Raw genomic sequence first — 12,907 nt, forward strand, 5'->3', positions numbered from 1 at the left:
CTTCTTCCTTAATGAGCCACCAGGATGCTCCTCCTAGACATTTAGACCCCTCCAATACCAAGAGAGGCTGAGGCCTCCTCAACTTGAGTCATACTTCCTGTTTCATGTCTGTAGACCTGCCCCTTCCTAGAATGATTGGAATTGGAAATGAGCCCACCCTTCAGGGGAGCCCTTGCATGCGAACACACACACACACACACACACACACACACACACACACACACACACACACACACACACACACACACACAGATGTCTTTTCCTTGCAGACTAGTGTGTTGTCCCCAGCTTCCAAATACCAGGTGGTACCCACATACTGTGGAATCTGATCCAGCTAGAAAATGCATCCTGGGTTGGTGAGATGGATTTGATGACCCCTCAAAAAATTACCTAATTCTTTTTGTAGAAATCTGAGTGTAGAAAACTGAGTCTCAGAGAATGATGTTGATGATGGGGATGGGGGTAGGAGAGTCATATCCCAAAGAAGTATATATAGGATAATCTTAATTTTCTAAACTATACGTATTTGTAAAAGCTGTAATTGAATGCTTTCTATATGCTAAGCATTGTACTAAATGCTTTATAAGCGTTGTTAGCCACAAAGACGTAAGATAGGTATGCAGTTATCTCTACTTCTAGACAGATGAGAAACTGCTAATAAGTGGCAAAAGTTGGAGCCCAGAAACTGGCTGTAATTGGAGCTCAGTACTGTCTCATGCCAGAGTTCTTGCCCTGAACCGCATTTCTATAATGCCTTTCACATTTATGTACACATACACACAAATGTCCAGACAAATGTCTGGAAGATGCCTAAATGTTAACAGTTACCTTTGTTGGAATTATTGGTGATTGTATTGCTTTTCTTTCAGTTTATCACTATTTTCTAATTTCTAATATGGTGAACATGTATTATTTTTGTAGCAATCATAATACCAAAAAGGCCTGGTCTCATCCCAAGCTGAGCATGGTTTTAGCAGCCCTGCGTCTCAGCAGAGCTCCTTGGCTGGAAGAATTCTCTATTTTAGGTTATGACCAAGTTCATTATGGGCTCAACTTCTTCTTCTGTCGGTTGTCCCCAGGAGAATGTAATTATGGAGGCCGAGTGACAGATGACAAAGACAGAAGGCTCCTGCTATCCCTTCTGTCCACATTCTACTGTAAGGAAATTGAGCAGGACCATTACTGCCTTGCTCCTGGAGACACTTACTACATCCCTCCTCATGGCTCCTACCAGGTGAGGGGCAGGGGAGGGAGAGGTCCCTCTGTCCCCCCAGAGGGGCTTGGCGGTCTCCATGTGGCTAGGGTTGCAGTGTATCCAAGGAGGGCCCAGGGATAGCTTGGGCTTCCTGACTCGGGTCCATAAGCTATTTCAAATCTTCCCAAAAGCCTACAAGATAGACATTATTACTGTTTAATGAATGCTGGGCATTTGGTAGACAAGATCTTTCAAAATATGGGGTCCATCTGGGGAGAAGGGGGAGGGATGTTTAAGATGAAGACTTGGTAGTGAACAGGATGGAAATTGCTACTTGAAATCAAAGGTTCAGAAGGTGGCAAAGAGAGGGACAGAAAAACTGGATGGGAGAATGATAAAAAGAAGAAGAAAACAAGAAATCTGAAGGAAGAATGAAAAGGGCTTACTTTCATCGAGTACCTGTTAATATGCCAAAGCCTTATTCTTTCATAACCTCATTTATTTTCCCACTTACAGCTAAGGAAACTGGGCTTTCAGGTGACTAGCTCAAGGTTACACAGTTGGGTTAAGATGGAGCTAGGATCCAAATCCTGTTCTGCCTGAATCCAAACCCAATTTTTGTCTCCAAAGCTAAGACTACTGGGGAAGCAGGGAGGAAGCCAGCAGAGGTGGGAGGGGAGATACTCAGTCCATCTACCTTCATACTCATACTCACTCCTCCAAAACCTCTATGAGGGAAAGCTTGGGATGTCTTGGCCCTGATGGTGTGTGCATGTGTGTGTCTATGGCCTGTGCTACCGAAACAGTGTGATTCCTGCATGGGTCTGCTCTGGCAAAACCTTGGGTGATCTGTGGGACCCCAAGGAACCTGAACTTATGTCAACTGAAGATTTCCTTTCCAGTCCTATATTGAATATCTCAGGAACCTCCCTATCACAGCCCACCCAGAAGTGTTTGGCCTGCACGAGAATGCCGACATCACCAAAGACAACCAGGAAACCAACCAGCTGTTTCAAGGGGTGCTGCTGACCCTCCCTAGGCAGTCAGGAGGGAGTGGCAAGTCCCCTCAGGTAACCAGGCTTGAATTCAATTTCCCAGGCAATTTTTCATCTAGTGGGCATGCAATATTGTGGCTGATGACCAAGAAGGCAGAAAAGTGGAGGCCTGGCAGACCCCTGAGGGAGGATATGGGTGCTCTGGTCTTACTGCTGAGAGTCTTTAAATACTGAGCTGGAAGAGCACCAGTGTTTCTAAAATGTCAGCTATTCCTGTATAACCTTCATGATTCATTGCTATATTCACATATCATCTGTATTCCATTTACATAATACTTAAAACTAAATCTCTTTTGCTTAAAAACATTTATTTAAAAAACTGCACATCAGGACCATAAGTGGAAACCCAGTACCATTTCCATAATGTCGTGACAGCCACAAAAAGAAAACAAAGGCTAAACATCATTAGGTTCTTCCAGATGCTGCTGATGTCTTTCTGGCTCCTTGGGAAAAGGGGAGGATCAGCAAGTGTTACAGAGCAGTCTCAGCCCTGACCTGAGACTTTCTCCTTGAAGGGAATGAAAAGAAAAAGGTGGCCAAAACTTGACAAGAGAGTGACTTTCTCATCACGTGATTCAACATTATTTGCTCCATGTCCTGGAAACACCTGGAATCATTTTGGGTGTCTCTTGTGATCATTCCACACATTGTGAAGGACTGATCCTGTCCACCCTCCTTGGTCTACAGATGAGGGCAAAACAAACCCTACAAGAAGTGACCCACTTCAAGGCATTCAGAAACACAGAGGCAGTGCCACGCCCAGAACCACATCTCCTGACTCCACCCTGATCTCTCCTTTCCTTCTCTTCCCTTCTCCAGCTTCTGAGCTACTCCATGTTCAACCCTGCTCAGCTGTGGGCTTTGCATACAGTTGGCCTTGCATATCCACAGGTTCTGCATCCTTGAATTCGACCAAAGATTGAAATATTCAGAAAAAAAAATTCCAGAAATTTCCAAAAAGCAAAACTTGCATTCACCCCACTTCAGCAATTATTAAAAAGCATTTACATTGTATTTACAGTTATTTACATAGCATTTACATTGTATTAGGTATTATAAGTAATCTAGAAATGATTTAAAGTATGGGGGGAGGGGTGATGTGTGTAGGTTATATGCAAATACTACACCATTTTCTATTAGGGACTTGACCATCTGTGGAGTCTGGTCTTGCAGCCAATCCCTAGTGGATACCAAGGGATGATTGTATTTGGTTTCTCAATTTGGTTCATAGTACCATAAGTCGTAATATGTGTGAAGATAAAGCAGCCAGATAAAGCAGCCTGGTTTGTGTGTCTCAGCTTAGGGATGGAAATTCCCCTCACAGTGGGAAGAGGGAAGGAAGTGTACATTCCAGCCTCCTAGAGCCAAAGGATGGCAGAGCTGTGTTTCTCTCCCACACCCACGTCCCACTCCTCCTCTTCCTACTCTTCCTCTAGGCCTGTCCCCTCCCTACTTGGCTAAACTCACTGCCATGGGCTATTCTTTTTTTTTTTAATTTTTTATTTTATTTTATTTATTTATGGCTGTGTTGGGTCTTCGTTTCTGTGCGAGGGCTTTCTCTAGTTGCGGCAAGTGGGGGCCACTCTTCATCGCGGTGCGCGGGCCTCTCACTATCGCAGCCTCTCCTGTTGCGGAGCACAGACTCCAGACGCGCAGGCTCAGCAATTGTGGCTCACGGGCCTAGTCGTTCCGCGGCATGTGGGATCTTCCCAGATCAGGGCTCGAACCCGTGTCCCCTGCATTGGCAGGCAGATTCTCAACCACTGCGCCATGAGGGAAGCCCCTATGGGCTATTCTTAATGCTGAGGAATGGCCTACTGCCTTCCCAGGTGTCCATGTCACTGGCACAGAGCAAAGTCCCACCTGCACCAGGAGCTGGTCCTAAGGGGCTGGCTATGAGAGCCTTGGGAGATTGTCTCCCAGGGGTGACCTTGAAGATTGGAGGAGTTCTGCAGGGTTCAGCACTGCCCTGAGTCTACCTGGCTGGCTGAGCAGGAATTCCCCACCTGGCCCTCAGGCCCTTGCTCAGAACTTTCATTGTTCAGCTTAGAGGTGGTGTCCTCCCTAAGGCTGGGGGCAGGGGTGGGGGGTGGGGGTGGGTGGGATGGGTATCCTCCTTCCCCTCAGGGCAGAATTGGCTTCTGTAGGAGAGTTCCCAGAAAGGTCCTGTAGACTGTGTTTAAAAAGACAAAGGCTCGCTGCTTCAGGTTTAACTGGACAAAGCCACAGCCCGCTGGCCTTGTGTCTCATTCACCTCTCTAATGCTTACACTTTAAGGAAGTGGTTGAGGAGCTGGCCCAGGACCTACTCTCCAAGCTTCCCAATGACTTTGACTTGGAGTTGGTCGTGAAGTTGTACCCTGTGGTCTATGATGAATCTATGAACACTGTCCTAAGGCAAGAACTCATCAGATTCAACAGGTGGGCTGTACGGTCTTACTCGGATCCTGGGAGTTAGAGTGTGAGGGGTAGAATCTAATGGGCAGTAACTAGAATGGACACTTGATAAGGGTTGCTGTGAAGAGTTGGTTTGCCCTACCTTGTAGGAAGGGCTGTAAATAGGGCCATCCCAGCATGTGTTGGCCCAGGGTTAAATCACTTCCTTCTATTCATTCTCTCTTGTTCATTCGTATGACATCTGTAAACTGGGGTTAAAACCAATACCAAGCACAGGCTAATAGTAAAAGTAATCATTAAAGCCACTTTTATTGAGCCTTTAGTGCTAGATATGGCTCCAAGCACCACTCATGCCTTTGCATTCAAACCACACAATAGTCTTTAAAAATATGCACAGTTAGTAATCCCTCTACCACTATTTTACAAATGAGAAAACCAACAGAAGGGCTAAGTAACTTGCTCAGGGTCACACAGTCATTCAATGGCAGAACTGAGTTTGAATCCAGGCCCTCTGATTCCAGAGCCCATGCACTTAGCCAGTATGTGAAATCAGGGTAAACTTAGAAAGGGGTGAGGAACAGTTCATCCCATTGCTGCTACCACAGGGGTAAGGAAGGGCTATTATAAGATGGTCATGGGGCTAAGGGTCTCCGGCCTTCTATTCTAGTCCCTCCTCACTTCTCCTCCAGGTACTAGAGCATAGAGCCCAGTGGGATCACCTTGATTTGATTTCTAGATAGTCAAAACTGAAAGCGTTCCCAAACACCATCTAGGCCAAATGAGGAAATTCATCACTTCTGCCTCCAAGTCAAGGTTCTTGCTGCTCCAAATGCTCTTAAGTGCTGCTGTCTCCATTTTGCTTCATTGGTCATTGCTCAGTTTTAGGGACAGCCCTGATGCCGAAAGACTAGTGAACTTGAAGAATGTCAACTAAGAATTTCTTGACTCCCTTAGTCTTAGGGTTACTCCCTAGAGTCAGTAGGCTGTTGGCCATGTGGATGACCAAGCTAAGTATGGGGGGTGAGTCAAAGATGCTGACTACTTCAGTCAGATACCTTGGTATGATGGGATGTATTCCTCATTTATCCAGACACCAGGCCAATGACTTTCCTCCTCTGCCACTCATTCTCCGCTAAGGTCACTGGAGCTCTTGGTGGTTACAGGGGCCTTCACTAGCCTTTACCACTGGCCATTGTAATATAAGAGAAGAGGGTAACAGCAATCTTATATTCCAGTGATGCTCAGGATTAACTGCTTTGGGCAATATTGTAACATACTTCCCCACTACCTTTTTTTTGCCTATTCACCCAGTGGTATGAGAAGCCCAAAATGACAGTTCAGCTTCCAATTCAGGGGAACCATTATTGTGTCTTCTAGGGCAAATATTCCTTCCTTGAGTACTAAAAATCTTGAAACTAGCAGAGCTCATAGTTTCAAGAATAGAAAGAAAACTTTTCCCAGTAGGTTTCAGGTATAATAGAGGTCTGTGGCATAATCCCGCAGAGGGTAGTTTTGCTCTTGACTCCTCAGCCAAGCACATACACCAATAACACGTTTGAACCTTAAATTCCTCTTAATATAAATGTTTAGTGGTTACACATCCAGGAATCCGTTTCTTGCGTTTGAGCATTCTCATGTCCATTGGCTGGGATTCCATAAGTCTTTGGACATGACAAGCTCTCTCTGGTAGCAGATTCTTTGGCACTCTCAGCTGAATTCCCTCTGGACTTGATGAGGCCTCATAACAGAGGCCAGAGAGAGAGACAGGTGATCTTGGCATCTTTCAGGCTGCCCTTCAGCTGCCTTTTCTCAGGTATGCATGCACCTCATAGTCTATAAAAAGAACAACTTTGGCAATATAGATCAGAAGCCTTAAAACTGCATTACCCTTTGACCCAGAAATTCTACTTTTAGTAAGAATATCATTATAAATTTCTGCAGTGATTAATATAGGTGGATGTTCCTAGTAATGTTGTTTACAGTGACAACAATCTAGAAATAATATGTTTCAGTGATAGAGGAACAGTTAAATTAAATGGAACACCTTGCAGTCATTAAAAAGGACGATTTTAGTTTGGTCTCTATTGAATTGGAAAGATGTTCCTTATATGCTAAAAGAGAAAAACAAATTACAAAAAACACATATATAATATGATCCCATTAAAAAATAATTTATGTTTACATAAGAAAAAGCTAGAAAGATATACATCAAAGTTATCTTTAGGTGGTGAGATAATGGGTGATTTAATTTTTTCTCATCTTTACAATTCTTCTATCATGAATGTATATTATCTGACTTTTTAAAGAGAGGAAAAGTAAAAGGAGACTTGGAGTCAGTGTACTTGGGGTAGAATGAGGTCACTGGAGAGCCAGGCTGAGTCTGCTCCTTTGTTCTTGCAGATTGACCAAAGTGGTTCGCATAAGCCTCATCGACCTTGGCCGAGCAATTAAAGGGCAGGTTTTGATGTCCTCGGAGCTGGAGGATGTCTTCAGTAGCATGCTTGTGGGTAAAGTGCCGGCCATGTGGATGGCCAAGTCCTACCCATCACTGAAGCCCCTGGGAGGCTACGTGGCTGACCTGCTAGCCCGCTTGGCCTTCTTCCAGGTACCTTGGAGTCAGGGTAACTGGGCACCTGGCATTCTCATTCAGGTGGAGAGGATGTTCTGAAATGACGGATTAGAGGCAGAGGGAGTAGGGCAGCCTCACAGCATCCTGGACTGAGCACCTACTGGAAACAGTCTTACCAGGGTTGAGGGCAGGAGGGAGACTTTTCAAACTCCTTGAAAAGATTATAGCCTCTAGAGGCAAGAGTGGGAACCAGAATAAATGTCACAAACTGGTGTCTCATGGGCCACAGCTCATGGGCTAGTAGATAGATTTGGTCTGGCTGCTTGGTTATTTAAAAATTTGAGCTAGCATATGAACACTGGATTGTTACATATCAAAATACAGATGTTTGTCCTGCAAAAACAGGAAGACGTGAAACGATGGACCTGCATTCCTGCATGGCAACTATTGCTGGAGATGAGTGGCTGTGGCTCAGTTTAGACAAGGCACACACTCTCCACTGCTACAGTCCCTACCACGCTCTCCCGTATCCCTGACACCAGCCTGCACCCGCGCTTTTCTTAAAGTAGAGATATATTTTATTGTACTTTCGTTTCAAAGGAGGAAAATATAAGCTAAACTGAGAGGGCTGCCTGTTTCAAGAAAAATGAGATAAAGCCTATTTCTTTATGGGACTCGTTGTATTACCTGCCTTTAAACAATCTTTGTTGTGTTGTTGACTTTGCATTTTTATTTCTGTGGCTCTCCAGGAATGGATTGACAACGGGCCTCCTGTGGTCTTTTGGATCTCTGGATTCTACTTTACACAGTCTTTTTTGACAGGTGTCTCTCAGAATTACGCTCGGAAATATGCCATCCCCATTGACCACATCGGATTTGAGTTTGAGGTAAGGGGCGTCTTGGGTTAGACCAACTCAAAGGGCCAACCAGAGAAAGCAGTGCTGTCCCTTTCCTTGAGTCCAAACATTTGGATCTGTTAAGGCTCAAATACTTCAGAGATGGTACAAATGAAGTATTTAGCATGACTTAAAGTAGCTCCAAAAGTTATTCCCAACAGAATCAGAGGATTCCTAAGGCTTTGTCTCTGTGTGTATAAAAAGAAATCTTTCCAGAGGAAAATTCTGCCACAGTTGTACCGAGAAAAATGAAAGCACCTTCCACATTGTTTATTCAACATGGTGGACTCTTCATTTGGAAGGATGTTAATGGTCTTGTGTAGTGCTTTGCTTAAAGTCAAAGGAATGGCCAATAGTCAAGTATCACCCAGTCCATATTTGGAGAGAAAGTAGTAAGATGGACTGTTATAGAGCATTGTAGAATTTTAAATTCTATAGAAAGATCCTTTGAAATCATCTAGTCCGGAGGTCACAAACTGATTGCCCTAGGTCTTTATTTAGTTTATAAATGAACTTGCCTTGATTGGCCTTTGAAGACAATGCTAAGCCAAAATTAATGCAATAAGAACGCAAAATAACGGGAATAAACACTGGAAAAGAGATAAAACTATCTTTTTTTTATGTTGAAATGATTGTATACCTAGAAATCCTAAAAACACACCTATCAGAATTAATAGAATTTGTAAGATGACTGGATACTGGTTAAATATACAAAAATCCTTTTCCTATTCTAGCAATAAATACTTCGAAATAGAAATGGGAAAAACATTCCATTAACAATAACAAAAAGATTAGAATTTGAATGATTTTAAATGGAGCTCGTGCTCTCTGCTTCACCATAATCCCCTCCGCCCACCTATTCTTCTACACCTAGACCATTTTCTGCATTTACCAGAAGAAATTTATCACCTCTGAATCTAAACAGTTGTATGCTGGAGCTGGCTCATACTAACTCACCAGAACCAGTTAAAGCTGGTTGTTAAACAATTGATAGGCTGAAATTGACCATGGTGGGAGTCTTTACACCACAGAAATTGACAGAAACTACAAATCAAGGTTTCTCTTCTCCTGCTAGAGAACTGTTTTACCAGCATGCATCTGAACCTAACCCCTCACTACAGATCCAGGTTCAGAAAGGGGAAAGATTGTGCAAGGCCACTAAGCTAGGTAACAGTTAATGTGGCCTCCTGGCTCTTACTTTAGTGCATTCTCTGTGCCTGCCATATATAAGGGCAGCATGCTAACGAGAAATCAGACCTGGCCCATGTAGCAGGCAGGAATATTATCAGAGAAGCCCCAGTGTCCTGGGAAATGCATCCTGGGAAAGGCAGACAGTAAAGCCAGTTTGTACTTTTTCAATCTCTTAATGCTGCCTCATTTAGGAAAATGGCAGATAATGGAACGCACAGCTTCCTGTCTTCCAGGTAACCACACAAGAAACAGTCATGGAGAATAACCCAGAAGATGGGGCCTACATAAAAGGACTCTTCTTAGAAGGTGCCCGTTGGGATAGGGAAACGATGCAGATCGGGGAGTCTCTCCCCAAAATCCTCTATGACCCATTGCCCATTATTTGGCTGAAACCTGGGGAAAATGCAATGTTTCTGCATCAGAACACTTATGTGTGTCCAGTCTACAAAACAAGTGCCCGAAGAGGTATCCTCTCCACCACAGGCCACTCCACCAACTATGTCCTATCCATTGAACTCCCAACCGACAGGCCCCAGAAGCACTGGATAAACCGAGGAGTAGCCTCACTGTGCCAGCTAGATAACTGATGGCATCTGTCTCAACACAGAAAATAAAAGGAATTTCATTCTTGACTAAAATCTAGCTTTCCTTTCTTGATAGTCACATGGGATGATGATGATGATGATGATGACCATTATATTAATGGAGCACTTGCTATGAGCCAGGTATTTTAGAGCATTCCTATAAAGTGGGTTATTATCCTTATTTTATGGCTGCAGAAATCGTGATATAGAGAAAGCAATATTTTCCAAATCAGATAGCTACTAAAATAGTGGAGCCTAGATTTGAACACAGGCAGTGGGACTCTTCAACCTAGACCTTTAGTCATGTGGCTAAGCTCCCTGGTGGGTTTTTGTTTTTGTTTTTTTCCCTATTATTTTGCCGTAACTGTCACTGATCTTTAATTGCTTCTCTCCTAGTCTATTCACATGGGCTAACATTAGGGCTTCTCATAGGTTGAAAGATGCTTGGGCCACTTTTAGTTTTTAAAGGCTCTTGATATATTTAAAATTTACTTCTCACAACAATCTTATGCAGTATTATCATTATCTCCATTTCAGTGATGCAGAGATGGAGGCTTAGAAAAGTAACTAGCTCAATTTTACAGCTAGCCAGTGGTAGAACTGGGACCCCAATTCTTCTCCATTAGCCTACACAGATGGGCAGAAATTTCAGGAAGAAAGGAGACATGAGAGAACCATTATTTGTTGCTTGCCATGGTTTGTCCCTGGGCCTTTAGATATCTTGCTTGTACCTATGTTGGATATGATTGTCTCCCCCTCTAGAGGTTCAAGGAGACTAACTTGCCTACAGTTAGCCAGCTCTTTCACATTGAAAAGCCAGGTTTTGAGCCAAGGTCTGTCTGGCTCTAGAACCTATGCATTTTTTACTGCTTCACGCTGCCTCCTTGCTGAGGACTTCGCTATATTGTGATGTAGAGTCTTAGAAGAGATGTGTAGTTCCAACCACCATGTCCAAGAAATTTCTTGTTTATCACTGTTTCTCCCCAGGGCCAGCTGGAAGAGAATCCTGAGGGAGATAAAAATCAAATTCTTGATATATTCTCAACCAACTCTCTCTTATAGCTCTTTGGCTCTAAATGGCTACTTCTAGGGCATTCCCTTCGTCCGTCTATAGGTGAGCAAAGACATAAGGCTTTTTGGGAATCTTAATGTGTCTGGCCTGGCTTCCCTGCCTCTTCACTAGAAGAAATGTCCTGACTTGGGGTCTTTGATTTTTCTTAAATGAAGCTTCTGAGAACCACATATAAACATATTCCAGAAAATTTGTTTCTTCATGGGAATGTGGAGCCAATCAAATTCTGATTGAGGACTTTGAATTCTGAGATCAGCAAATCATCTAATTATCCTAAGTGCAAAAGGGGAGTTCTCCAAATCTTGCCAGGGGCTGATAAAGAGACAGTGAGGTGGAGCCACTCTCTTTCAGCTCCAAGTAGGTAGCTTAAAAGCTGTTTCTTTAAGAAACATAACTTTTTCCAATAGAGGAAAGACAATCAGAATTAATAGATAGCTGGACCTGCCTTATTGTCTATTATTCCAAATAGATTGTTAAGCCATGTGAGATGGAAAGACGGTCAGGATCCCAAATCCCTGAATCTTCGACTGGCTAGGTAAGTCCGATTGTAAGCTGTAAGGCAGTGAGAAGGTTGCTAAGAGAACTGAATTTCTCTTACAGTTATCTAACTCCACCTTCAGCGGCAAAAGCTGAGGGAGGCAGGGACTGTTTCGTTCCCCAGGGGTCAAGGGACAGAATGTTCCTGTACGATGGATTAAATTTTTGTAACTTAAAAAATTTCCCTCAGTTCAAAAGATTCCCCTAAATTTAAGGTCATTTTCTGTTGGGGTCCATGTGGTAATTAATGTCCCCCCCCCTGCCCCGCCCCCAGGAGAGAGCAGTAGGTTCTTCAGAAGTCCTGGTGAATTAGAGGCTGGGCCCTGGGGCAGAGATGGCCAGAGATCAGCTCCGTGAGAAGCTGTAGGCCCTGCCTATAAATACCTCAGCATATGACATCAGACAAACCTTGTCACCAAGCTAGTCCTTGCTCTTTAAAAATCTGGCTGTTGAGTAAATAGTTTTCAGTCCTTGTCAGCATTGGAAGAAAATTTCATTGAAAGAGGGGATGTAGGGGATACCTTTAAAAGACCAAAGAAGGAAATTTTATAGGGTTGGAGAGAAAATGAAAAGAAAAAATTATAAACAAATAGGTTTCATGGAAAGTTTGGCAGGAAATTATGTTGCTGTGTAATAGAATATGCATCTTTGCAAAGGAGGCTAGGCATATAAAATTCACGTTTAGGGAAGATTCCTGGCACACAGAAGGTACTTAGAGGTTAGCTAGCATTAGATGGACTTCCATTTTGGAAGAGTCTGGGTAGGAAGGATGGTTTCTAACCCCTACAGCGTAAAACAAAAATTGCATATTCAAAATCACCTTGAATTACTTAGAAAGGGACAATGATGGAGACAGCAAGTCATGTTTCACTCAGTTCAGCACAGCCAGTTTTTCCTCCAATGCAAGAACAGGTCAGTGTTTCATTGACTGACCACCAGATAAAGCAGTTGGCTTGAGTTCGCAGGCCTTATATTGCTTTAGAAATACTTAACTTTAAACATCGGAACCACCTCTTGGTAGGGAAATGCTTCCACAATGAGATCAGATAGGAGAGTGACTGACGGAATAGCAGACTGATGTCTCCTGATTGAAGCGAGGCTGGGGTATGTGCTCACCGAATGGCCATGGAGGGGCCGACATGCCTGCCAGCACATTTACATTTCTCTCTCTCCATCAAAGGCCTATAGCTGCATTTGTGTTAAATATGTACATGCTATCTCTCTACTGACACAGTATGATATTTGCTCTCCGTGTCACTGCCAAACCCTGTAATACTTACTTATCCTGAGCATGAAAAAGTATGTTCCTGCTCACAGGAACCGGTTTTGAAATTGAAATATACATATTTTAAATTAGAGAATCTGTGTGACAAGTGAATCCTAAATCTAGGTATGGGCAGGAAGTTATCAAC

General features: G+C 43.4%; 1 protein-coding gene across 1 annotated transcript in view; it reads left to right on the forward strand.

Moving 5' to 3' along the window:
• The window catches only part of DNAH3 (dynein axonemal heavy chain 3), a 213,039-nt gene extending 203,148 nt beyond the window's left edge, over nt 1-9,891 (forward strand). The window contains exons 57-62 of the mRNA XM_028168507.2: nt 1,080-1,234; nt 2,098-2,265; nt 4,528-4,670; nt 7,047-7,251; nt 7,965-8,102; nt 9,536-9,891. Of these exons, the coding sequence (XP_028024308.2) occupies nt 1,080-1,234; nt 2,098-2,265; nt 4,528-4,670; nt 7,047-7,251; nt 7,965-8,102; nt 9,536-9,889 (1,163 nt within the window). The 3' untranslated portion in view covers nt 9,890-9,891. The remainder of the gene's footprint in view (nt 1-1,079; nt 1,235-2,097; nt 2,266-4,527; nt 4,671-7,046; nt 7,252-7,964; nt 8,103-9,535) is intronic.
• Nucleotides 9,892-12,907: the final 3,016 nt, after the last annotated feature.

The sequence above is a fragment of the Balaenoptera acutorostrata genome, chromosome 15 (genome assembly GCF_949987535.1).
Source record: "Balaenoptera acutorostrata chromosome 15, mBalAcu1.1, whole genome shotgun sequence".
Taxonomy (NCBI): Eukaryota; Metazoa; Chordata; class Mammalia; order Artiodactyla; family Balaenopteridae; genus Balaenoptera; species Balaenoptera acutorostrata.